The 26291-nt window shown below is 36.1% G+C and overlaps 1 protein-coding gene across 4 annotated transcripts in view; it reads left to right on the forward strand.

Moving 5' to 3' along the window:
* The window catches only part of ATAD2B (ATPase family AAA domain containing 2B), a 162355-nt gene that overhangs the window by 132220 nt on the left and 3844 nt on the right, over window positions 1-26291 (forward strand). For 2 of the 4 annotated variants that reach the window (XM_049652475.1, XM_049652476.1), the window contains 6 exons: window positions 539-735; window positions 3811-3970; window positions 15901-16023; window positions 19357-19494; window positions 22587-23270; window positions 26077-26204. In XM_049652475.1, coding sequence (XP_049508432.1) covers window positions 539-735; window positions 3811-3970; window positions 15901-16023; window positions 19357-19494; window positions 22587-23270; window positions 26077-26204 — 1430 coding nt within the window. Of the gene's footprint in view, window positions 1-538; window positions 736-3810; window positions 3971-15900; window positions 16024-19356; window positions 22383-22586; window positions 23271-26076; window positions 26205-26291 lie in introns of those variants that run through there. The other 2 variants (XM_049652474.1, XR_007462447.1) reach the window with 2 other exon arrangements.

Genomic DNA, 26291 nt, shown 5'->3' on the forward strand with positions numbered 1-26291 from the left:
TTTAGTTCCTAATTTTTTTTTGCTCCCTACACAGGTATGTGCCATTCACTACCCCTACTATGTTGTATTGAGAATATCAGAGTAGAAAAGACTTGTCTAAAATCAAAGCTCTTTTGGGAGTGGGAAGGATCAAAGAATTGTTACTTGCCCATTTCACTTTCATGCATATCGGGCAACCCCATTTTGAGAAGAAGGTTTTTAAGCAACATTGATTTTAAGCAAATTGGTATACAGTTCTTCACCTGAAGATATTTTTGTTGAGTTGAAATATTTCTCATAAGTTGTATGTAAATAATATTTCAAAATCAAATTATTTAAAATCATATCATTTGCGATTTAAAGGAGTCCTACTGTGAGTTATTTTGTGAAATAATTCTCTTCTCTAATATACTGTTGGTTTCTGTTCAAATTTTTACTTGCTGGATTTGCAAGTGGTTCACACATATTTGGAGTTCTTTTTTGAGAGAATGCCAGAAAAGTAATTGAGGTCCTGGCCCTGCCATGTTGGAATCTTAACATTTTCTTTTATTTTCTTCAGGTCTTTGTGCTATGGAAGTGCTTCCTCTTGCACTACCTTCTCCACCTCGTCAGTTATCAGAATCAGAAAAAAACCGGATGGAGGACCAGGAGGAAAATACTTTAAGAGAGCTGCGGTTGTTTCTCAGGGATGTAACCAAGAGGCTGGCGACGGATAAACGTTTTAACATCTTCAGCAAACCGGTGGATATTGAAGAGGTCTTGTTTCAGTAGTGTGCAAACAGTGAAGTTGAACTGGCTAAAAGAAAAAAATATTGACATCTTTTTTTGGAAGGAAAAAAAGCAAAGGCATGGATGAATATTACCCCTAGCCTCTAAAATTTTAATCCATGTGATAACCACCAATGTCATCAGCAAACATCTGGTGACTTTTGGATGAAATTAGTGACCAATTCGTATGTCCTCTTATTTACTATTGATTTTTGTGATCTCTTACTCTTCAATGTAAGAAGAGGATTAAAAGTTACTTTAGTGAAATGTCCATACTAGACTATTTTTATTCCAGGATAAATCTTGCTCTTAAAAAGTATATTGGTATTAACCAATCCATACCAATTAATTTTGGCATTTTCAAAATTATGTATACGATTGTGAAAGAGGTGGCTAAGAAACCTGAAATTTGTCTTTCATATTTTGGAAATGCCTGTAACTAAGATGCTGTTTGATGTTAAGCATATCTTATGCCAAAATTATTTTTTTCTGCAAGGATTTTCTCTGCTCCCAGTGGAAAATTTCTCACTTTCAATGTGTATTGTTTTGTGTCCTTGTGGGAGCATGGTTTGTGGTGATAAGAAATTTTCCATTTGGAATCTACTATAATACCGTAGTTAAAATTTGTTGTTTTTTTGTTTTGTTTTATCCTGGGATAATATAGCATGTGGATGAGCACGATGCAGTCTTTACTGGCCTTCTTCTTATAGTTCAGACTCCATGTTTGAACAGCTTTGGTGTTTTTAGTTTTAAGTTTTTTCTTCATCTTTTTATTAATTTGAATTTTGCAATGATTCATAGTTTAATGTTGTGTACTTCTTGTGAAATCTGTACTTTTGGACCTGAGCAGATTCCTTTGGAATCATTACCTCATCTATGACTGGGAAGAATGAACCAGTGTTGTTTTTCCCCTCTGAAAATAGCTATTTTCCTTCTTTGGGGGAGTAGAGGAACTATCTGTATTTTATTTGTATATTTATCCAAAATACATAGTTTTATCCATTTGATCCTTTTAACAACCTCACAGAATCATTATTTTTAAGTTGCAGCTGAGGAAACTGAGGCTCACAGGCAAGCGACATAGCCAAGACTCGGAGGTTTTTTTGAAATTCAAAGCCTGCATTCTTTATTTTATATCATAGCTACCTTAAATTTTCTATCGAAATGACAGGAATTGCTAATTTGCTTTTGCAATTAATACATACCATTTTACATTTGTGGAACATTTTTCTTCACCTCTTAGTGTTTTCAGATAAGTTAAAACTTTTAGCCCAACTTTAAGGATTATTTTAGATGTTTATTTTTATTTCAAATTGGGTATGGGCCTCTGACACTTATTTGATAAGGGCTTGATCTCAAGTCAACCTCCTGCACTAAACCAGTTTTGCCTTTCCTCCAGAGAACTCTCTTTCTTTCTAACCAGAAGAGATGGTCAGATTTCAAATGCCATGTGTGATAGAGTAAAAGTTTTATAAATGATGGTAAGGCAGTGGAAAGGGATAGAAAAATCTGGGTCAGATAAAACTTTTATTCAAGGGTTATGTTTCTTATTTTCTCTTTTATTCTTTGTTATGTTCATTCTGCTACTGGTTCTTTGTTCTTAAAGCTGAAAAGATAGGTCTGTGTGAAACACGAGGGGAAAACAAGATAACATTTAAATAACCTAAAACATAAACATTTATATTCAAATAATGAATTTGAAATGTTTAAAAACTATGGAATTCCAAAGCAGACTTCAGAGAAAGAAAAGTTTAGAAAATAAATGTAGAATTTAAAATTAAATATTAGAACAAAAATTTTATAATCTTTACTAGTATAAATTTTTGTAGTGCTTTGCAGTTAATAGACATTTTCCACATGTACTCAAGGCATGCCAATGCCAGGGCCAAGAATCCAACTAATAATACCTTCTGAACTATCGCTTGTTCATTATAGCTTCATTACCTCCCCTATAAGGAGATTGACTGGCTTTTTGACTCCTAGAAGTTCAACAATAAAACATGCACACACAGTTAACCTAAACATTTTAAAACGTGTATAAAATACGTATATATGCGTGCGTATGTGTGTATGAGAGAGTGTATGTGTGTGTTTGTGTTTTTGTGTGTTTGTGTGTGTATGTGTGTATTTGCAATGGAGAAAAAGTAGCCTTTAGTTTCAAAGAGTGGAAATTATCCTAGCTCCAGAATTTGATTCTGGAGTAAGTAGATGTTTCTAAGACTGTTTTTATATCAGACCTGATTGCTTGATTTGAGATTTGCATTGGGGGAGGCAGTAGAGATAGGTTGGTAAGAGATTTCTTAGTGGTCAAATGATATAAAACATTGGGCAAATTGTGACTTAATAGCTCCTATTTTGAGTTATCTCTTAGAAAATCAGCACAATAGAGCACATTTACTTACGAATTTATTTATGGTTAGGGAAGTTCAAGTAAATCTTCTAGTCATGAAAGCAATACTTATTTTTGTTATATAATTGACTCAAAATGTTTGTAATGACTCCAAAGGAGCAGAAAACACTTTCCATGAAACAATTCACCCTGGAAAATTGAGAAAGAAAGTGTTTTTTTTTTTTTTTGGTGGTGGTGGTGGGGGGGTTGTTTTGTTTTGTTTTGTTTAAAGATTTTAAAGAGATTTACCAGAGAACTTTTCTAATAAATAATATGAAAAATCTATGTTTCTTAATTTCCTTTAAAAAACTTTCTTGAAGTAACATGCATTGATACTTATTGGGTGCTTTTACCCATACATTCTCTTCTCAGGTATGTACAAAGGCCTGGGGGCAAAAACAGCTGACACAAATTGGTTTTATATTTCAAGATGAGAAACATTTCAGAGTTGATTTAGATATGACTTGAAACTGAAGCTTTTCATGGAAAGTATGACTTCAAAGTAGTAACTTTATTAGCGTAAATTGCTCTACAATTTTATCCTTATTTGTAATTATTTTTTAGATCTTTAGATTGAATTTTTAAATAATTTTATGGTTTTATTTTGTGTTTTTATGAGTAGATCATGTGAAATAGCAGAAGTAATTTTCATTAAAATATCCTGTTTGTTTTAGGTTTCAGATTATCTTGAAGTAATCAAGGAACCAATGGATTTATCGACAGTAATAACTAAAATTGATAAGCATAATTACCTGACTGCTAAGGATTTTCTGAAAGATATTGACCTCATCTGTAGCAATGCTTTAGAGTACAATCCAGATAAGGACCCAGGAGGTAAGCATGCAGTGGGCAAGGTTCACTTTGGTGATCAATGAGAAGATATTTGAAAGTTTAAATACTAAAGTATGCCGATGTCTCAGATAGATAAGTTGGTTTTAATGACATATTATTGTATTTAGAAACTTTTTGAAGAGGAATGCATAATATACTTAAATTTAATTACTAAATTAATTTATTAAATTAAGTAATGGATTTAAATTAGAGGATTTTATTATTTTAAGTATTCTGTTCAGGGTTTAGTTTCTTCATTTACTTTTTACCTTTTGTACTTAGGTTCTTGCTTTGTTCAGGTAGGGTGGAAAACTGGGTAATTGAGAATTTGATATAAACACTTTTTTAAGAGATCTGCTTAGATTTATAAAGATATTTATTTATTTAAATTCAAGTTAGCTAACATACAGTGTAGTATTGGTTTCAGAAGTAGAACCCAGTGATTCATCACTTATATAGAACACCCAGTGCTCATCCTAACAAGTACCTTCCTTAATGCCCATCACCCATCTAGCCCATACCCCCACTCACCTCCCTCCAGTAGCCCTCAGTTTGTTCTCTGTATTTAAGAGTCTCTTATGGTTTGCTTCCCTCTCTGTTTTAATCTTATTTTTCCTTCCAAAGTTTGTTTATTTAGTCAACACCACCATTGCTGATAAACACTGGGAATTCTAAATTGGTGAGAACTCATTATAGGATATGTTTACATAGTAAAAGACCCCTTTAGGTAGACAGTATGTATTCTATGGATTGTGGGTATTTTTAATGTATATTTATTGTTTTGTTCCTAATTCCACCCTGTACTGAAATCTGTAGTCCCAGCTCTTTTAGTGCCCTTCAGGGAGGACCGCCAGGAACATATCTGTAGTTAAACAAGATGAATTTACTGATTCCTTGTAACAAGGAAGAATATGTATCATGTAGAACAATATAGGATTTGAGCTCGTGTTAAGAATTTTGGAGAGGATTTAAGTATGACTTTACAGTAGATTGGATGCTATTGGGAAGTGGGGGTAATTTTGTGATTAGGTATTTTAAGAACCTGGAAGACAAGAAGAATGGAGGAAGGCCAAAACTGTGATGGGTAAAGAAGCAGTGGTCACTCATAATCTCCAAGATAGGATTATACTAAGTTATTTTTGTGGCTGGGACAATGTTCATGCTTTTGTCTATGTTTACATATGATTTTGGGGTGCTCTTGCTTTATCTTGATTCATCATGGTCACAGAGTGGCCTTTTCTGAGGTTGTGTTCTATAAAATTGTTTATATTTGATATGAGTACACCAAGGCCTAGCTGATAGCGCCAGTCCAATTTCCAGCTGGCAGGGGCTGTTATTCTCTTTCTCAACCTATTGAGAATTCTGTTCTTCAACAGGTGATACACATCAAAGATGTTTTTTTATTTCTTACAAATGTATGTAAGTTTCAGTCATCTAAAGTATTTAGTATACAGTTTCTGCTTTGTTTCTGTATTTATGGGCAGTAGTTCTTAGGCTACATGTTAGAACCTGTATTTGTCATTTTCAAATGAAATTAAGTATTTCTTATCTAAACTTAGAGCACAGTAAATCACACATCCTAATACCAAGTTAAGAGGCAGAATGAAATTTTACATAGCTGCACCTGGTATCAGTTCTTAAGCTTTGTATTAGGACATTTGCCTCATTAGTTTTTGTTTCTTTTGCTTCATTTTGACTTTTTTTTATATATGTTGTATAGAAAAATTTCTAAAGATTAAAAACAGATTATTAAAGTAACCTTTAATTCCATTATCTTGTGTTCTTTCTTTCTCTTACACAGATGTATTGTATATGGAATACTTACGTGCATATCTTTATTAAAATAAGAACATAATTTTTATAAACTTTGTCATTCATGCAGTATTTTGTGAAAAGCTTATGAGCTAATATATTTCTAAGACATTATTTTAATCACATAGATGTACTGTAATAGCCAATACCCTGTTGATGGACATATTCGATTTTTTAGTTTTTTCCTCTATTATTAACACTGATGACTGTCTTTGTAGCATAAATTTTATGTACATCCTTAGCTGTTTCCTTAGAATGAATTTCTTAAAGTGAAATTTCTGAATCAAGGGATGTATATATCTCTTTTAAGCCTTTTAATCTGTATTGTTAAATTCTTCTCACAATTTTTTTTTCTTTTACCAGCAGCATCAGGGTCACTGTTAGCCAGTATAACAATTTTATGTGAACGAGAGAATCTCATTCTTCTGTGTAGATGGCATCCTGCAACAGGATCACAGTTTGGGTGGTGAGAGGAATGGGCTGGATGTCAGCTTCATTTGATTTCCTTGCTGGAGCCCTTGGTGAGGGTCCAGTCTGCACAAGTGTCTATAGTGGCATTGAGCAAAGTATGAGAGTACTGAGTGCCTACACTGTGTTTTAGTTTTCAAGACACAGAGGTTGCTGAAACTGTAGTAAATAAGAGCTTAGACTTTGGATTTATACTTAAGTGTTGGTCCCCATTCTGCAGTTTCCTAGTTCATTAACACAATCGAGTTTAGTCCTCTAAATTTAGTATCCTTATCTGCAGAATAGGGATAATTATGGTATTCTTCTCATGGGGGTCATTGTAAGGGTTAAATGAGAAAATGTATTAGGTTAAACCTTAAAAACCATGATTTTCATATGGTTCAACCTAAATACCTTAAGCCCTTAGCATAGTGCCAGAGACATGGTAAGTGTTCCATAGAAGTTAGTAGTCGTATTTTTATTATTATCATTATTATTATTGAAATTGTGCTTTAATTTTTTATGATTAGGTGCTTAGTGGGTACCAATTGCTGCATATTATATTCCCTGAACCACATTGAAAATTTAATCTATTTTAGAAAAAAATTTAGGGACTGATTGTAAAAAATAAATATTTGAATGGTTAGAAAAGCCAGTTTAGAAGTTTAATCCAGATTTTTCCCCACATGTTACTTAATTGTAAGCACATTGAAATAACACTACTTTTAAGAAAGAAGCAATGGTTTCTGGTGCATAATAACCTTTTCCTATCCAATGCAGTTGTATAATCAAAGAACATGGCTGTATCTCAGAGTTGACATGGTACACTTGTAACTTTGTTTCTTCACTGTTTTAGATGCAAAAAAGTCTGATATAATTCAAAAACATCATTTTGGCTCTGTTCAAGTTATTTCATATCTTTACGTTAAGAGGCCTGGTTTTTTTCTTAGCAGCAGAACCACTTGTTATGTATTAGGAAAACAACCTCAGGGTCTGTTGTGTAGCAAGTGGAAATTACATGAATGTTGTATTACTCTTACAAGCTCCCATGAGTATTTGAAAGCTTACAGTGTTCTGTTTTGTAGAACCCTTGGCCATTTGGGAAAACAAAAAACTAGCATATACATAGAAGACAAAAGCCAGTATTCTGAAGGCTATACATGTTGCCTAAGTGTTTACCCAGATTCTCTCCCTTGAGGATGATGTGGACAGAAATTAAATATGTTAGCCAAAAGAATTTCAACTTGTGCTAAATGTAACTAGTATCAGATATTTGACCCTAATTATTTTCTTACAGATATGTGATACATATGTTTAACTCTTCCCCATTCTGTGTCTTGTGTCTCTTTTCTAGCCCTCAGTTGCATTCACATACATTCTGTCATTTAGCTAATTTTGCTGAAATTTCAGCCCTAGTCTTGAGTCTTCTCAAAATCTTCCATTTTGTACTAGTTGCTTAAGAATAAAAGCTCACAGCTTCACTCCAGCTTTTGGATCCCTCTGTGGGCTCTGGTTTAGCCATACTCATTCGTATTTTTTATTAGTATTTATGAGTACCATGTACTAGTTACTGAGCTGCGTGCATAGAATACAAAGACGACTGTGACAGTCCTTGCCTCTTGCGGTAGAGATACTCAGACATAATAAATGTTGAATAATTACTGTGTGGCAGATACATTATGCTCTGTGTTATGGTTTTAGTTTGCTAGAGCTTCCATAACAAAATGCTACAGACTAAAAGTGGCTTAAAAAACAGAGATTAATTTTCTTACAGTTCTGGAAGCTAGAAGTCCAAAATGAAAGTGTTAGCAGGTTTGGTTTCTCTTGACGCTTTTCTCTTTGGCTTGCAGATGGCTACCTTCTTTCTGCGTCCTCATGTGGTCTTTTCTCTGTGTGCGTGCACCCCTGGTATCTCTTTGTCCAAATTTCCCCTTCTTGTAAGGACACAGATAGATTAGAACGTATCCCTACAACCTTATTTTATCTTAATTACCTCTTTAAAGGTTCTACTTCATTTTATTTTTTAAGTTTTTTTTACTTATTTTGAGAAAGAGAGAGAGGGAGAGAGAGAGAGTGAGCGAGTGAGCACAGGTGGGACAGGGCCTGTCAGTGCAGAGCCTGAAGTGGGGTTCAATCTCACAAACAGTGAGATCATGACCTGAGCAGAAATCAGCACACTTAACCGACTGAGCCACCCAGATGCCCCTAAAGGGTCTGCTTTAAATACAGCCACATTCTAAGGTACTAGGGATTAGAGCTTTGACATACGAACTTTGAGTGGTGGAGGGGAACCCAGGTCAGCCCCTAAAAGTTATATATATAGAGATAAATAAGCCACAGTCCTTACTATCTAGAAACTTACTCTATTATAGGAATGACAAATACAAATGACAATTATAATAGATTTTTAAGGTATAGAGATAGTATAGAGGTGGTGATTATGATTTTATGATTTTTATGATCTTGTCTTCAAGTGACCACAGATGATTATAATGCAGTTTTATAAGGTTTCTATTAGAACTATGTGTACAGTGTGAGTGGAGCACAGAGGAGAAGACCCTACATAGAGTTGAGTAAGATTGGGTAGGGCATTCATTCCAGCCTGAGAGAAGTAGTGTACAAAGTTAGAAAAAGAAAGCGAAGGTGGCTGGAGAATAGAGTCCCTAGAGTGGAGGAGTGTTGGGAAGTCTACTCTCCTCCTCGCCGAGTCTCCATTCATGAAGTATTCTCTTATGGATAAACTGTGGTCAGTACTGAGAATATACAGCTCTGGCCTCTAAGATGCCTAAATTCTACTGAGTAGAGAGTGTCCTGCAGATAACTAAATGTCATAGGAAGTTCCCCGTCTTCTTTTGATCATGTGTAAGGACTTCACAGTTTCTTTTCTAAATGATAAGGAGCCATTGGGTGGTTTTGAGACAGAAGGTGATACAATTCGATTTGCATTTAAGAGTATAGTATTAAAGGCAGTATCAGTTTTGGTGTAAGGTCAAGGGAGTGCAGAGATGATGGTTAGAAGATCAATTACAATTCAGTTGCAGTGGCAGCAGAGATTGAACATAGAGGGCTTAGTGATTGATAAATTAGATATGACTGACAGAAATCAAAATGACTCCTGAGTTTTTGATCTGAGTATTTAAGGAATATGAGAAGTAAACCAATGGAGGAACAGGTTTATGGGCAGTATGCTAACTTTAATTTTGGATGTGTTAGTATGAGTTAATCTTTGGTGCACCCAGGTAAAATGCAGACATTATAGAATAGTAGTTGTATATATGGTTCTAGAGGTTGGGAGACATTTGGGCAAGAAACATGGTTGGAATCATCAGTGTGTAGGAGTGAATGAGATCATGTAGTTAGTATATAGAACGAGAAGAGAGAGAAGCCTAGGAGATCCTCCTGTAGGAAATATAGATCCCAGTCTCAATGTAGGTTCTTGTCTTACTGTTGGAACCTAGGGTACCTTTGTTAAATGTATTGCCCCTGCTGGGAGTGTGAACATATATTTTTTTTAATGTTTATTTATTTTTGAGACAGAGACAGAGCATGAGTGGGGGAGGGGCAGAGAGCGAGGGAGACACAATCTGAAGCAGGCTCCAGGCTCTGAGTTGTCAGCACAGAGCCCGACGCGGGGCTCAAACTCATCAACTGAGAGATCATGACCTGAGCCAAAGTCAGACTCTCAACCGACTGAGCCACCCAGGAGCCCCGGCACTTTTTTATTCTTCAACCAGTTTCATTGAGGTGTCAGTTATATAGAGTACATTGTTTTTAAAACTACATATATCTTTTAAAATCCTACTTAGCCTTCAAGGAATATTAAATGCTACATTCGTGGAAGATTTTGTTTTTGGTCCTTCCCATTATTAAGTAATCCTTTCATCTTGGAATCATAGCACTGTATAACTTTTCTGAGACATTTAATACCCATTCCTTTACCCCACTCCCATGACCTGAAGTAGTTACTTGTTTACATATCCCTATCCCTTGTTTTAGACTCTAAGCTGATAGGGAACAGGATCTGTGTAGGCACCTATATGGAGCATATTCTTAGCAAATGTGGCCAGTCAGTAAATTTCACTAATTGTTCTCCAATTGAAGGAGTTTCAGATTAGATAGAAATTATAAAATGGAGACATGATAACATAATACAGATATAAGCCAATAAATACATAAAATTTCTTAATTATGAAGTAATTTGGGATGAAAAAAATCATCTCATAAAAATTAATTTTTCTTGGGGCGCCTGGGTGGCTCAGTCAGTTAAGTGTCCGACTTCAGCTCAGGTCATGATCTCATGGTTTGTGAGTTTGAGCCCCGTGTCGGGCTCTGTGCTGACAGCTTGGAGCCTGGAGCCTGCTTCGGATTCTGTGTCTCCCTCTCTCTCTGTTCCTCCTCTGCTCTCACTCTGTCTCTCACTGTCTCAAAAATAATAAAGATTAAAAAAAGTTAATTTTTCTTAAAAACCTTACTAACCTTTCATAATAATTTTATTGAAAAAATAAAACCTAGCTAATATACTTCTGTTTGCCAAAATACAAAAGAAACATTAACACATTGATAATAGTTATCATTTTCTTAAAATTAGTGATTTTGTTAATTTTATAGATACTCATCAATTTGTCCTTATAGCCATTACTTTTTATTGAAGGCAAATGTACATGGTGATATCTTTATAGATATAAGGGGGTTGGGGCTTAGAGATTACGTAATTTGTATGCAAACTCACAAATGTTATATGGCATAACTGAGTGGATTGAGTTTTGTCTTTAAAGCGAATGTGTGTAGTTTTATTACCTGGATTTTGAGAATCTTAAGATCATAAAGTACAAGACAAAAGAATTGGTAAATATGTAGCTTATATTCATGCACAGTTGTAAAGCAAGGATTTTAGGTATGATGTCCATGAGAGAGTCTCTGAACAACTACATCCAAAATTATATACCTGTATAATTTTTCGTTTTCATCACATGCTTATAAGGATCTCAGATGACCCCCCTACATCTCCAAAAAAGATGAAGATCTAAGGCATGACATCTCTTCTAGTTTTAATATTTTGTAAGCTTATGATTCTTTGCTGTGTATAAACAAAAACACAGCTCTAAGACAAGAATGATTAAAAATAATTATGATAGAAAATAATTATGATAGGCACATGAAAAATATTGTTTCCTCATCAAATGCAGATCTCTTTAGAATAAATTCCTTGTCCTTCAGACCAGTGGGAAATTTTTATGGAATTTTTTTTCATTCATTCATTTCCCATTTAATTGGGAATGGAATATGGGTGGGAGGCATATATTTAAAAAGGCAAAAAGAAAGTTACTGAGTTAATTTTAGAGTGATAATATGCTAGGTAGATCATGGCTTTATATTTAATCTTACCTCTTTCTTAGCTGTTTTCAAGCTGAGGTAGAAAGTCAGTGGCAGAAAATTGTGGTATCCCCTGCACCACAAACATTGTGTTATCGGCTTGAAGGTATAGCTACTTCTAAGGGTATTTATTGTAGGTTTTTATGTGTAGTGGCTAAAATTTGAAGCAGCTTAAAACTTCCTTTTTTAAAAAAATGTTTATTCATTTTGAGAGGGAGTGAGCTAGTGAGAGAGTGTGCGCTGAGGAGGGTGGGGGGAAGCAGGAGAGGAAGGGTCCCAAACAGGCTCTGCGCTTGAACGCAGGGCTTGAACTCAGGAACTGTGAGAACACGACCTGAGAAGAATTCACGAGTAGGAATCTTAACTGACTGAGCTACCTAGGCACTCCGCAACTTAAAACTTATAACAGTAGAACAATAATTTTGAAAAATTAAAACACATGCTACTTTGGATTTTTACACAGCTTTTATAGTTTGGTTCTCAAAGAATATTTGACAGTTATCAGGAGACTTCTGATTTTGGCTGTGGTGGAGTAAAAGGGATTGAATTACTCTCCTACCTGAAACAATGAAAAAACTGAACAAAGTGTATGAAAAAACAAGTTTGAAGCCATTGGATAGCAAGAAATGAAGGGCAGTGATCTCCGAAAGATGAGAAACCAGAAGTTGAGCACTGTAGTTGCCTGGAGAGTTTCCAGACCGTAGTCCAGGAAGGAAGGGCCCAGGCAGAGTCTGGAAGTGGACCTGACAGAGACAGAGCTGGGAATATAAGGAGGTCATAGTAGGTAGAGTTCTCAGAGTATAAAGAAAGAAATCTGCCCAGAGAGAGCACTCTGGAGATCAGAAGAGCCTCCTCCAGTCGGCAGCTGAATACTGATTGGTGTATACATCTGAGGAAACAACCTGAGACCAGAGAAAGGGAATATTCCTTCAAGCTCACACAGGGCTAGCAGTAGTGCAGCAAATAATTAGAGCTAATAAACCAACAAGGAGATAACATGGGATCGTAAATGAGTACACATCCAAATGAAGTGAGAGAAAGAGGGAAAAGGGAACAAAGAGCATATGGGACAAGTAGAAAATAAACAGCAACTTTACTAACAGTCACATAAATCACATTAAGAATAAACTGTCAAAAATAAACCATCTATTTTGGTGTAGTCTCAATAGCTTAAATCTGTTTTTGTTACCCTTGCCTGAGGAGACATATCTAGAAAAATGTTGCTGTGGGTGATGTCAGGGAACTTCTCTGTGTTCTCTTCTAGGAATTTTATGGTTTCAGGTCTCACATTTAAGTCTTTGATCCATTTTGAGTTTATCTTTGTGTATGATGTAAGAAAGTGGACCAGTTTCATTCTTGTGCACATAACTGTCCAGTTTTCCCAGCACCATTTGTTGAAGAGACTGTCTTTTCCTCACGTATATTCTTGCCTCTTTTGTCATAGGTTAATTTACCATATAAGTTTGTATTTACTTCTGGGCTTTTTATTCTGTTGTATTGTCTGTTTTTGTGCTAGTACCAAACTGTTCTGATTCTTACAGCTTTGTAGTGTATCTTAAAATCTGTAATTGTGATACCTCCAGCTTTGTTTTCCTTTTTCAGAGATTGCTTTGGCTCTTTAGGGTCTTTTGTGGTTCCATACACATTTTAGTATTATTTGTTCTAGTTTTGTGAAAAATGGTATTTTGATAGGGATAGGTTTTTTGTGTTGAATCTGTAGATCGCTTTGGGTAGTATAGACATTTTAACAATACTAATTATTTCGATTTATGAGCTTGGATATCTTTCCATTTGTTTGTATTACCTTCAGTTTGTTTTCTGACTGTTTTATAGTTTTCAGAGTATAGGTCTTTCATTTCTTTGTTAAAGTTTATTTCTAGGTATTTTTTTGGTGTGATCAAAATGTATACTTTAAATATGTGTACTTTAATATATCTTTTCTATACCATAATAGATCTAGTTTTTTAAAAAAAGATTTAGGGAAGCACAATATGTGAAATAATAAATTCAGATTACACAGTTGTTGTGGTTTTTGGGTCATAAGTTTGTGAGACCTATATTCATTTATCTCCATATATTCATGATACCTCCTTTGGATATTTTTTACGTGTATCCAGACTAAACCTCTTTAAACTTAACTCTAATTTCTAACTTCTTTTCCTCCTTCTGTCTTTATTTATTCTCTAGTTTTTGCATCTTTGTGTTACTTTTCATTTTCCCATTTTTCATGCAAGAAACTAGAGAATTATCTTTGATACTTATCCCATACTTCATCATCAAGTTGTGTCATTGAGAACATATCTCAAATCTGTAATCTCCTCTTTACCACCACCACCACCACCACCATCCTGGTTCAATTTGCTGTCCTCTCTCACTAAAAAAAAAAAAAAAAGGAGTCTTCTTGATTATGTTCCCTGATTTTATTCTTGACCCCTTCAATCTAATTTCCAGGTAATAGCTAGAGATGATCTTAAGAAGATGTTCACTTAAGTCATGTTACTTCCCTGCTCTGATCTTTTTGACGTTTTTTCGTTGCTCTTAGGATAAAGTCTGAATCCTTTAAATATAATCAGGTTCCCATTTGTCTCTTGTTTATTGTATTCTTACCACAGAGGCTAGTTTTTAGTTTTTTGAAATCTCCAAGATCTTTTTACTCCAGAACTTTCTCCCGTGGTATTTTCTGAGCCTGCACTGGTTTTCCCACTACTCTTTCAGTGGCTTGCAGTGCAGGCTTTTTAGTCTTCGCTTAAATGCTGCTTCTTCAGAGAGGCCTTTTCTGACTTGTCCAATCCGAATTGGCATCCACACCAAATGCCATGTGGGTTTTCATTGTAGCTATGATTCAGGGTTTTGGGGTGTGAGGAAAGGGGTGAGGGAAGTATTTATTAATATGTGTGTATGAGAGATTATTTGATTAATACCTCTTTCCTATACTCATCCAAAAAGTTCCTTGACAGTGGAGACCTCTCTTGTTCACTACCATCTAGCCATCACCTGGTCAGTTCCTGGTACAATTGACAACACTTATTAAATGAATGTTTAGAGAAAATGTGTTGGAAAGAAATATACCAGTGTTGCCTTTTAGTGTTGCACATTGTAAGATTTCCACAATGAACTATTAGGAGTTTCTAACAAGAAAAATTATACATAAAATGTCTATACTTTTTGCCATTACTAGGGATGAAAAAGCAGATGTTATTATGAGACTTAGGGGTTTTAGTTTTTGATACTTTGTAAAATAAGTGGCCTCGATAATGCTTACTTGACTTTTAATACCTTGGAGCTGCATAGCTCTACACCGTACTTTTTAGGTTGTATTGTTGATGAATACTGGCTTCTGGGTTAGGGTAAAGCAGAGACTTAGTACAAATGTTAGGTATAATTCACCTAAAAGGATGTATGTATTTCTTGCCCGGATCTACCTACAATTTATTTACCATTTTGCATTCTTTAGCTTAGTGTGTCTTGCTGTATTTTTCTAGTTCTGTTAGTTTTTTGATAGGTCATCTTTACTTAGGATATATTATATTCTTCACAGTTTTTACCAGTTTTCACTAAATGGAGAAAATTAAGATTTTCTGAATTCTCAGTATCCACCTATGGCAACTTTGGTGCTGGACATAATGGTGAATATCCTCCAAATCTCTTAAAGTTTTTATTGAAAATCATACATGTTTTTTAAAATATAAAGTAAAGCTTCGTATCTTTGAGATAATGATTTGTTAAATAGGCTTATTAGTTCAGTTGACCCTGAACAACATAGGTTTGAATTGCCTGGGTCCACTTACCATGGATGTTTTTTAGTAAGTGCAGGATAGTACTATAAGTGTGCTTTCTCTTACGATTTTCTTCACATTTCGTTTTCTCTAGCTTACTTTATTGTAAGACTACAGTGTATGATATATACAACGTACAAAGTATGTGTTAATGGACTATTTATGTTACATGTAGGACTTCTGGTCAGCATTAGGCTATCACTAGCAAGTTTTTTGGGGAATCCAAAGTTACACATGGATTTTCGACTGTGTGGGGAGTTGGCACCCTAACCCCCTGTGTTGTACAAGGGTTACCTGTACTTTGAAGTCCTGAAAATGCAGTTCTCAGAAAATTATGAATGTGACTCAGTGGCTTATTATATTTATTTTTTACTCATCATTTAAATGAACTTGTTTCTCACCCAGAAATGCTTTTTACAATTTTATTTAAATGTTTGTATTCTTTTGTTTCTCTTTTTTAAATGGCCTTTGTTAATGTTATTTTATTTATATGTATAATTAATGTATACCAACTTTTTTTAACAGATAAAATAATTAGACACAGGGCTTGTACCCTGAAGGACACTGCACATGCCATCATTGCAGCTGAATTGGATCCAGAATTTAATAAACTCTGTGAAGAAATAAAAGAAGCAAGAATAAAAAGAGGTAAGTTCTAGAAATGACCTTGGCTACTGAAGACCAAGAGTCATTGAATGTTACTGGGTGGTGTCTCTTTAGGGTTGCTGGCAGAATGAAAATAATGCATCCTGAGGCACAGACTGTATATAATTTCTGATATTAATATGTGTCATTTAAATTCTCAAAGATACATATATTTTTAAGTTTATTTATTTTGGGAGAGAGAAAGTGCATGTGGGGGGAAGGGCAGGGAGAGAGGAGAGAGTGAGAGTCCCAAACAGACTTGGCACCTGCAGCATGGAGCTCGATGGGGGGCTTGAACTCTTGAACTGTGAGATCATGACCTGAGCTGAAATCAGACACTTAACCGACTGAGCCACAGAGGTGCCCCTTAAAGATATTTTACTTTTACTTTTTGTGAAAGTTTTAGTGCAGCAATGCAAATTACAGAAATAGAGTTCTGTTCAGTGAAATTTTTTTTGCAGGAGTATCTCTTTGTTAATTATTGTTTTTTTTTTCTTTTTTAAACTAAAAATTTTTAAATTGTTTTTAATCTTTTTCTTTTTTTAGAGAGAGAGAGAGAGAGAGGATGCAAGTGAGCGAGGAGCAGAGAGAGAGAGGGAGAGAGAATGCCACAAGGGGCAGAGAGAGAGACGGAGAGAGAGAGAGAAGCAGGGTCACCTGAAGTGGGGCTCGTGTTTTTACCCAAAGTGGGGCTCATGTTCACCTGAAATGGGGCTCGAGCTCACCCAGAGCTGGGTTCGTGCTCACCTGATACGGGACTTGAACTCACGGAACTGTGAGATCGTGGCCTGAGCTGAAGTCAGATGCTTAACTGACCGGGCCATCCAGGCACCCTATTGATTTTTATTCTTAAAGGATTTAGATAGACCTTCATATCTGTAGAGGGCTTACTTTTTAAAAGCTTTTAGAAATACTGTTTTTGTTTTCCCTGTTGATAGTTATGTGCAGTTTTGTTAATATAAAAATAAAGAATTAGCAAATGTGGTTTGTTCATTCAATGTATAATCCTGTCCTTGAGGAACTCACACTTTAGTAGGAGACAGAGAAAAATGTAAAACGAATCAAGTACAGTTGAGGTATATGAATCGATTGGAACATGTTTATAGCACAGAGGAGAGACCTCCTGTTAAGGATCCCAGCATTTTGTCCAGAGTTTGGGGAATGAATATAGGGGTGTTGTCTCTAGTGGAGCAGAAAAAGGGAGGCAGTGACAGAGGAGGAGGCGGTATTTGTAAGCACAGCAGATAATAGCATGTGTAAAGGCACAGAGATGTGAAATAACATGGTGTACTTGAAGAACTGAAAACGGTTTGGTATTGCTGAAGCTGTACAGAATGGTGGGAAATAGAGCTCAAGAGATGAGCGGAGTCCAGGACATTGAAATTAAGAAGCTTTTTTTCTACTTCCTTAGGCCCTCCCAGTTCACCGAATCTTATAATATAGGTCTGGACATCATAGCATGTGGCATTTTGTCTTTTTTTTTGGGGGGTGGTGGGGGGGTCTTTCTTCCTTATTTGGAATGTAAGTGTTGTGAATGGTTTGTTCACAGCCCTGCTGAAGTCCCTGGAACTCTGTCCTATAAATATTTGAATGAATCAATGCCAATGCTAAGGAGCTTAGACTTTATCCTGTAGGTCAGTGTCTTTCAAAATGTATGTGCCTAATACCCACATCAGCTTATTAGACTTAGTGAGTTAGATTCTCCGAGAGGAGTGAGGCTGAGAAATCTGCACTTTAACAAACTACTCAAGTGGTTTTTTTGTACGCTAAAGTTTGAGAATCATCGCCATAATGTGTGTCATTGAAGTATTTTAAGCTGTGGAGTGAATTGGTACATTGCTATGGCAGCAGGAAAATAGCAAGGTCTCAATGTGGCAGGATAGGAAGATGAGAGACAATTTAAAAAACTGTTGGAGCCAGTTTGGAAAACAGTTGGGCAGTTTCTAAAAAATTAAGCATAACATTTACCATACGACTCAGTGATTCTACTCCTAGGAAACACCCCAGAGAAATGAAAACACATGCCCATATAAAGACTATTCATAACAGCTAAAAACTGGAAAGAACGCAAATGTCCCATCAGCTGGTGAATGGGTAAGCAAATGGTATACGGATACTGCTCAGCCACAGAAAAGAACCAAGTACTGATACATGGTACAACATAGATGAACTTCAGAAACATTATCCTAAGGGAAAGAATCTAGTCACAAAAGACCACCTGTGTGTGATTCCATTTATGTGAAACATTCACAAAAGACAAGTCTGTGGAGACAAAGGGTAGATTAGTGGTGGCATGAGATAGTTATGGTGATTGCATAGCTCTGTAAGTTTACTAAAATCATTTAATTTCATGCTTAAAGTGAGTGATTTTTATGTTATGTAAATTGTACCTCAGTAAAGCATTTGGAGGAAAAAAACTGTTAGAGCTGTCCAGAGTTTTAATTATCGAAGAGGGCATTGTTAGGGAAGGAAAAGTCAAAATTGGCTGCCATATTACAGGTTTAATGACTTAGTAGATGCTAATACTACCAATAGAGATAGGGAATAACTCCATAGAGATAGGGATGAACAGGTTTTTTTGTGGAGAAAGATAAACTAGTTATCTTTAATTCGACCTATCTTTAGGATATCTAGTTGGAGATATCAAAGAGGCAGTTGGATATATGGGTCAGAAACTCAAGACATGCTTGGGGTAAACATGGATTTGGGAATTATTATGTAGTGGTAGTAGAAGCTGAAGGCATGAATGATACTTTATGGTCGAAGGTATAGATCAGAGTGAGAAGAAAAGGGATTCCAGAGACAACCCTAGGAAACATCAACATTTAAGGACCACCTAGAAGAAACAAGTCTAGTGAAGGAAATTGAGATGGAGTGGTTACTCTTAGGAAGATAATATCGGAAAACCAAACTTACTGCAGTGTGGTGTGACAGGCAGCTAACACCAGCTAACCCATTCATGTGAGTGGGGTTTAATGGACCAACAGACACTTACTACATTCTAAGATGGCAGAAATAATGACTTTTAGACCATACATTATCGTTGTCCTACAGTCATAAGAATGTGTGCCTTTGCAAATTAAACCGAGTAAACATAGGGTTCCTTTAAGGATTATGTGTTAAGCATGGCCTGCTAGGTTATTTTGTTATGATTTTATATCTAATTTCTTTTCCATCTTAAAACAAACGATGCTTTTTTCATCCAAATTACAAACTGTCCAGGTATAATTAATGACTAAAACTTAGTTCTATATTTCAAACTTTTTTTTTTTTTTAACTTGTTGGTTTATGTAGCTAGGAATATTTAAATGGGTGTTGCTTATCTTCTGCCTGCAGGCTTATCGGTAACAGCAGAACAAATAAATCCTCATGGCACTGGAGCTCGGAAGACAGAAACTAGAGTTGAAGAGGCATTTCGGCACAAACAAAGAAATCCATTGGATGTCTGGCACAACTCTGCAAATAAATGTGCATGTGAGTGTTTGAGGAGACCCTGTTATCCAGTAGTGGGGACACCTGAGAAGGATGCAGATTTGTTAGGAACTGGGGACACAAACCAGGTGCTGTTGTTTCCCCACACATCTCAGCTCTTCTCTGTTCAGAGGAGAAGAGCTTGTGGGGTCGGATGCTGAATGAGGAACATGCTTCTCTAACCGTATTTGCTCTTTTCTGTTTATATTCAGTACTTGCGGGTGTTGAACTAGGTTTGAATATTTTCAGTTTTAAACTTTGGATTTGGGGTAGAGATGTGGAGCCAACAGACTTTTCATCCACCCCTGCCTCCAGTCCTAACCCTTGCTCTATAATGTACCAGATATTCTCTTTATGGTGGAGAGTAGAAACTTTGACTTAAGGGAGTGGCTAACAGTAGGAGGTTCATTTTTCTGAGAGAGTATCTTGCCCTCACTTTGAAAAATGTGTACAGCCCTTTCAATCTATTTTTGTTTAAGTGAGATACACTTAGGGAAAATTTAGTACTAGTTCTAAGTTTTCTTCACTTTTCCTCATTCATGGTGATATATAAGATTTCCAGAAGACAGATGTTAATGAACACAGCATCTTCCTAATACAGTCCATATGTTTCACTGAGGTTAGCCATACTGTTCTGGTATAAAAGTGGCAATACTGTTGAAACTGTCAGTAAAGCTGGCCATAATATGTTCGTTCACCAGTGGCATTGACTTCGAATGGATGAAACATACTCATTGTTTTAGCTTTTGTCTTTGTGATAAGTGGCATTCATATGTGAGAAATTTTGAAGGATTTAGTAGTATATTTGGTTCCATGAAACTGATTAAAGCTATTTGGTGTAGTTGTATCTTGGATCGTCATCTGGATTATAGAACATAGCACTCTAAGTTAAACTTTGAAGTCCTGTACATTCTCTATATCTGATGCAAATATTTACTAACTAAAACCCATTGAAAATTGGCTTTAAGCAGTTTAAGTTCCTTTAAACATTAAAATGTTATTTTAATCTACAAATGTGAGTTTTGTTTTCTCTTACCAGTAGATGGCATATGTGACTCATCATTTGTCTGTTTTTACATTAAGTTACTTGAATTATAGATCTAAATATCCCTAAGGGAGAGTTGCTTTCCTGAGGTCTTAGTTTTGGAAACAAGCTCAGAGAGGCTATAAAAATTGACTGTAAAGATTGTGCCCCTGTGTTGGTTTTTTCACACAAAGTGTCCCGTGAAAGGAAGTGGTATGTTAAAGATTAGTTCCATAAGTGTATATACTACCATATGCCAGGTGCTGTGGAGCTACAGCAGCGCCTAACACAAAATTCCCTATTGCTGTGGAGCTTATATGATCAAGTTCTCTTATTTCGCCAAAATCATACTAACCACTAGAAATAATTCTATAAGGAGGGGAAAAATATTTCTAGTTTGACATCCTCCCAAGTGAGAACATTTTTTTGTTGTTGTTAGCTGGGATGAAAGTGTTAGAAATAAACTTGCTGCAGTAGGCCTTCTACAGCCTTTGCTTAGTGTACTACAGATCAGACAATTGAGCTGGCTCTTGATTGAGCAGAGCTGAGCTGCTACTTGTTCTAGAGTTCTGTAGCTTAGTGAGGAAGGGAAAGGGGAACCTCTTGTACTTTTGGTTGCACAGTTGGAGAATAAGTGAGGTCACACTGTCAGGAGTGACTTGTCAGGTAGTAAAAACCTAACAGCTCCACCTTTTAGAGAAAGAACAAGGTGAATTTTTTTCCCCATTTTTGACGTGTACTGGATTAGTTTTTCATATAGTTAATGGAATGCTTACAAATGCCCATCACTTTAGCTTATGTACAGCTTTTAACAGTAAACTAATAAATTTCTTCTCCAATTACCCTGTAACTGTAAATTATAAAAATAGAAATTAGTAGGGGGAAAAGAAATGGTGAGATGATTCAAATGATATGGTTTTGAAGGCAAAATATAGTTTGAACCAAGTGACTAAATAACTTGAATTTTGGAAATAATTTCAGAAATCTTTAGTAGATTTATTCTTAGATAAGAAAGAAGAGTAATGTTTATAACAACATTTGTCCATTTCCTGTGAATACCTTGGTGTCTTTACATACAGAGAATCAATAAGGATTAAAGATGAAAGGATGAAAAAGTATGTAAACGCATATTTGGGGAATTAAAGATTCCTGAGCCTATTGTTAGCTGGAAGTACTCATAAAGCTCATGATGGTTTCTAGCATCTAAAGATAAATACAGTATTTTCAATTTTTGTGGGTCTTCCTTTTCATATAACTGACCAAATATTTATTTTCAGTGTTTTGTTAATGTTGTTGCTACCTTGATAGCAGAGGGCTTAATTTTTTCCCCATATTTTAAAATAACAACTGTGTAACCAATTGATGCTATTTGATGAACCTATTTATAGTAGAGGAGACTAACAGTTGGTTAACCAGATTGTCCTCTGTAACTATCATAGGGTTTCTATCCATGACTATACTTAACTGTGGGGATTCCTTCTTCGGGAAGGAGATGTAATAGATAATTCTTTGTGGGATACCTGTAACTATTCTACCTTGATATACTGGAGCATGTGTTCATTTTCTTTCATGGTTTAGGAGCTTTTGGGTGATGCTGGCAAAGCATTTACCTTCCCGGTGGAAATCCAGGGCTATGGCCCCAAACTTTCTAGGCAGACTGGTAATGTGGTCATTTCTGAAATGTACATAATAGATGCATGGTCCTTGGATGTTAGGAATTAGGAATAGTTGTGAATTTAAGATAATAGAAAATAATTAATGCTGGGTAAACTCCTACAGGAAATAAACTTTTAAAAATTTCATTCTTCAGGAAAAAAAAAAACTTCATTCTTCAGAGTTCATCTCTGACTTCATATTCATTCTACTTGTAAGTTGTGAGGATTAGTCAGCATGGATGTCAAGAGCTAAGTAGTTTTTGTGTGTTATACCGGTATGGGTTTACTTTCTTTTATGTTCTTTTTTGGGGGCGGGGGGCGGTTTACTTTCTTTTGGGTCTTATTTAGTGAACATTTGTAAAACAAATATTGTACTCCCAAGTTCTACATATCTGTTTTCCTCCCCTGTAAAATAGTTCGAGTTCGGAGAAAATCGAGGCGGCGATCACAGTGGGGTAAAGGAATTATTAAGAAAAGGAAAGTCAATAATTTAAAAAAAGATGAAGAGGACACCAAATTTGCAGACTATGAGAACCATACAGAGGACAGGAAGTTGTTAGAGAATGGAGAGTTTGAGGTAAGCACTGACTGCCATGAAGAAAATGGAGAAGAGACTGGAGACCTTTCTATGACCAATGATGAATCATCGTGTGACATCATGGACATGGACCAGGGGCAGAGGCTTAACAATGGAGCTGGCACGAAGGAGAACTTTGCATCTACTGAAGAAGAGAGTTCCAATGAGTCTCTACTCGTCAACAGCAGCAGTTCTCTAAATCCAGAGCAGACATCTAGGAAAGAGCCTTTCCTTAAAGGAAGCTGTCTAAATGGTGAGGCCTCCACCGACAGTTTTGAAGGAATACCAGTTCTGGAGTGTCAGAATGGCAAAGCTGAAGTTGTTTCTTTCTGTGGTAGTGGAGATAAATGTAGTTCTGAACAAAAGATTCTCCCGGAGGACCAGTCAAAAGAAAAACCAGAAACTTCAAATGAACATCTTGGAGATGATCCTGAGAAACTAGAGGCACTGGAATGTAGCAATAATGAGAAGTTAGAACCTGGCCCTGATGCGGAGGTTAAAGATGCAGAACTGGATAAAGAAGGTAGAACGGATATTTTAAAAAACCTGAAATTTTAAACTCCTGAGTTAACTAATTGCTTATTTTGTCTGGTCATCAGTAGCGGTAGTTGATAAGCAGTTATAACTCTCTGAGAATCTGTTAAAGTTTTCATCTCTTTCCCTAGAAAAGTGAACACGTGAATACTACATTTGGGTGGGAGTTTCAGAGGGTTTATGGCCCAGAATGTGTTGCTTTCCTGTCTGCTTACTCTTTTGCTTCCCACCTGATTGTCATCCCGATCCTTTTGGATTTATGGCTGAAGTAAACCCATAGGTGTTAAGCTGGAATTCTGATAAGAATTATTGGGGTGGGGTGGGGTAGGCATGGGCTGAGAAGACTTGGATACTAGAGCAGTATGGTATGTTACACTCTGGTAGACCCACGTTAAATTACCACTTCTGTTCATCATAATCATGTGACTTTGAGCTGGTTACTTACGCTCTCCAAACCTGTTTTTCCATCTTCTGAATTAAACTTAGAGTTGTGTCACTGCAGAGGTTAAGTAAGTCATGTATATTAATCACCTGTTCTGGTACCTGACACATACTGAGGTATATTCATTCCAGGCATTCACTGTTGAATCTGAGGGATGTTGAGTCTAAGGTGCTCCATTGCTTTTGTAAGGCCATTGGTATAGGAAACGGTAGAATGAGCACTGTCAGATCTACCTTGTTCTCACAGACTCAGAGCACTCTGCCAGCTTCTGACTTCCCGTGGCTGTGTGATTCTTTTAAGAAGAAGCAGTAATGGGGGCCTGGGGTTTCCTAGCTTTAGTTTATTTTTCATTCTTTGGCCCATAGTGGGATGGGGTGAGTTAGAGATCTACCCTTTGAATATACATTTCTATCCTGAATAGGTACTCTTCTAACGCAAGGCTATTTTGAAATTCTGTCATGCTCTCTAAATTGTGCGGAGTTATATATAGCTTTAGCCTGGGATTTGGGCTATGTGGGAAAAGTTTTTTGCTGCCAGTTTTTGAGCCCTTTAGCAGAATTAGGAAGTAGGAAAATAAAATTCAAAGTCTTAGAATTCTTTTAATGGATAAAGAGATAGGTAGGGGTGTGTGTGTGTGTGTACTGTTCTTAAATGCTACCTATTGAGAATTTTTCTTTTTCTTCAATAATAGAAGGTAGTTTTAAGAGCAGTGTTTATTTTGGTATTTATTTATATTTATCATACGGTCAGAACTTTAAAAATGTGTTGAAGCTAGGGTTAAGTAATGACTGGGACAGAGTGGGAGAAAGGGGGAGCTCTTTCTGATGAGGCACTGTGGGTACGAGGCAAGGAATCCTTTTTAGTGTTCTTCACTATGAGATTTTAGTGAGCTTGCAGAAAAGGTTTAAATTAATATTATGTTCAATTGATTACCTAAAAACTTTAAAGATATTTGTTGTGTAAAAGCTTTACCTGAAGTTTTCACTTGTAAATGTCAGGGAGGGCAGTGTTACCTAGTGCAAGCGGTCAGGCTCCTGGATGTCCATAGATAGGGTAATGAGATCAGTAAGGTCTTAACAGAACTCTTCGCATATGTTAATTGAACTATAAAACAAGGCTTTCACTCTAAAGCCTGTCTGAAATATACAGTTTCTCTGCTACATGGAGGTATTTGTTTTCGAAGGCAATATTTTAGTTCTTTTACTATTTGTCTAGCAGGCATTGATGAGAGGGAATTGTTTGAAGACGTGGGAATAAGAGGATTAAGGCAGGAGGGAGGGGAAAGGTTCTCCTTGGTGTCTGTGATGTGGGCCAGTCCTGTATAGAGTTCTGAAATAGTTTAGTTTGTCTTGGTGTTCCTTCCCCCAGGCCTTCTCATAGAGTATGCAGACAGAGGGGAGCATAGGGCTTGATGGCCTCCAGCCCTGGCTAGCCCTTGGAGTGCCTGGTGCTGTCAGATCATGCTCAGCCACCTCAGAATTTGCTTTCTTCGTAGTGTGGCTGGTCTTGGCATGATGTTGAGAGGAAAATAATTAGATTATAGTATTTCACTCTAAGGTAGGAAAGATCACTAGCCCTATTATACTTTAAACAGGCTTATATTTTTAAGGAAAATTGTCATAACCCAGATCAATTTCTAATAGAATTCTGGGCAATGTAAAAGAGAAAAATAAGAAATTTCAGTTAATGTTGAGGAAGATTTTTTTTCTTTGCAAGGAAATAATGAAGATAGGTTGGCCTTACTTGGTGTTTGCATCTGCTTTTCTAGGTTCCTTCCCCTCTTCTAGTTCTGAAAGCTCCAAATTTTTAAAAAATGTTTATTTATTTATTTTGAGAGTGACAGAGCACAAGCAGGGGAGGGGCAGAGAGAGAGGGAGAGAGAGAATCCCAAACAGACTCCATGCTCGGCATGGGCCCATTGAGGGGCTTGATCTGATAACTGTGAGATCGGGACCTGAGCCTAAATCAAGAGTTGGATGCTTAACAGACTGAGCCGCCCAGGCACCCCTGAAAGCTCCACATTATAAAATGATGGCTATAGTAAAAAGAGTGAATCATAAAAAGAGTGAAGACTGCTTTATAAGTTAGTGCTTAGAGGTGAAGATTGCTTTTCTCTTCCTTTAAGTGGGTATGTTTATTAGATGATCTTCTAGTATGGCTTGGCTTTCATAGTTGTGGTTTAGTTCTCTTTAATGTGGGCTACTTATTCTTACAAAAAAAAAATCATTTACCATTTAAAGAATATACCCTTATTCCAAAAAGTTTTTGTGGTGGGTAAAAGAATTCATAGTTGTTTAAGCCTGATTTTTCTTAACTTTTACTTGCTGCAGTGCATTTTTTTTTTCAATTGTAGGTGCTTCTAAAGTAAAGAAATATCGTAAGTTAATTTTAGAGCAGGCAAAAACGACAAGCCTGGAACTGGTTCCAGAAGAGCCCTCTGAGCCTGTGCCACCTCTTATAGTTGATCATGAGAGATTGAAGGTAAGCTTAGCTATTCCCAGTTTATTTTTTAAAAGATTTTATTTTTTTTTTCCTTTTTTTTTTTTTTATTTTTTTTTATTTTTTAAT

Source organism: Panthera uncia (genome assembly GCF_023721935.1).
Source record: "Panthera uncia isolate 11264 chromosome A3 unlocalized genomic scaffold, Puncia_PCG_1.0 HiC_scaffold_12, whole genome shotgun sequence".
Classification (NCBI taxonomy): Eukaryota; Metazoa; Chordata; class Mammalia; order Carnivora; family Felidae; genus Panthera; species Panthera uncia.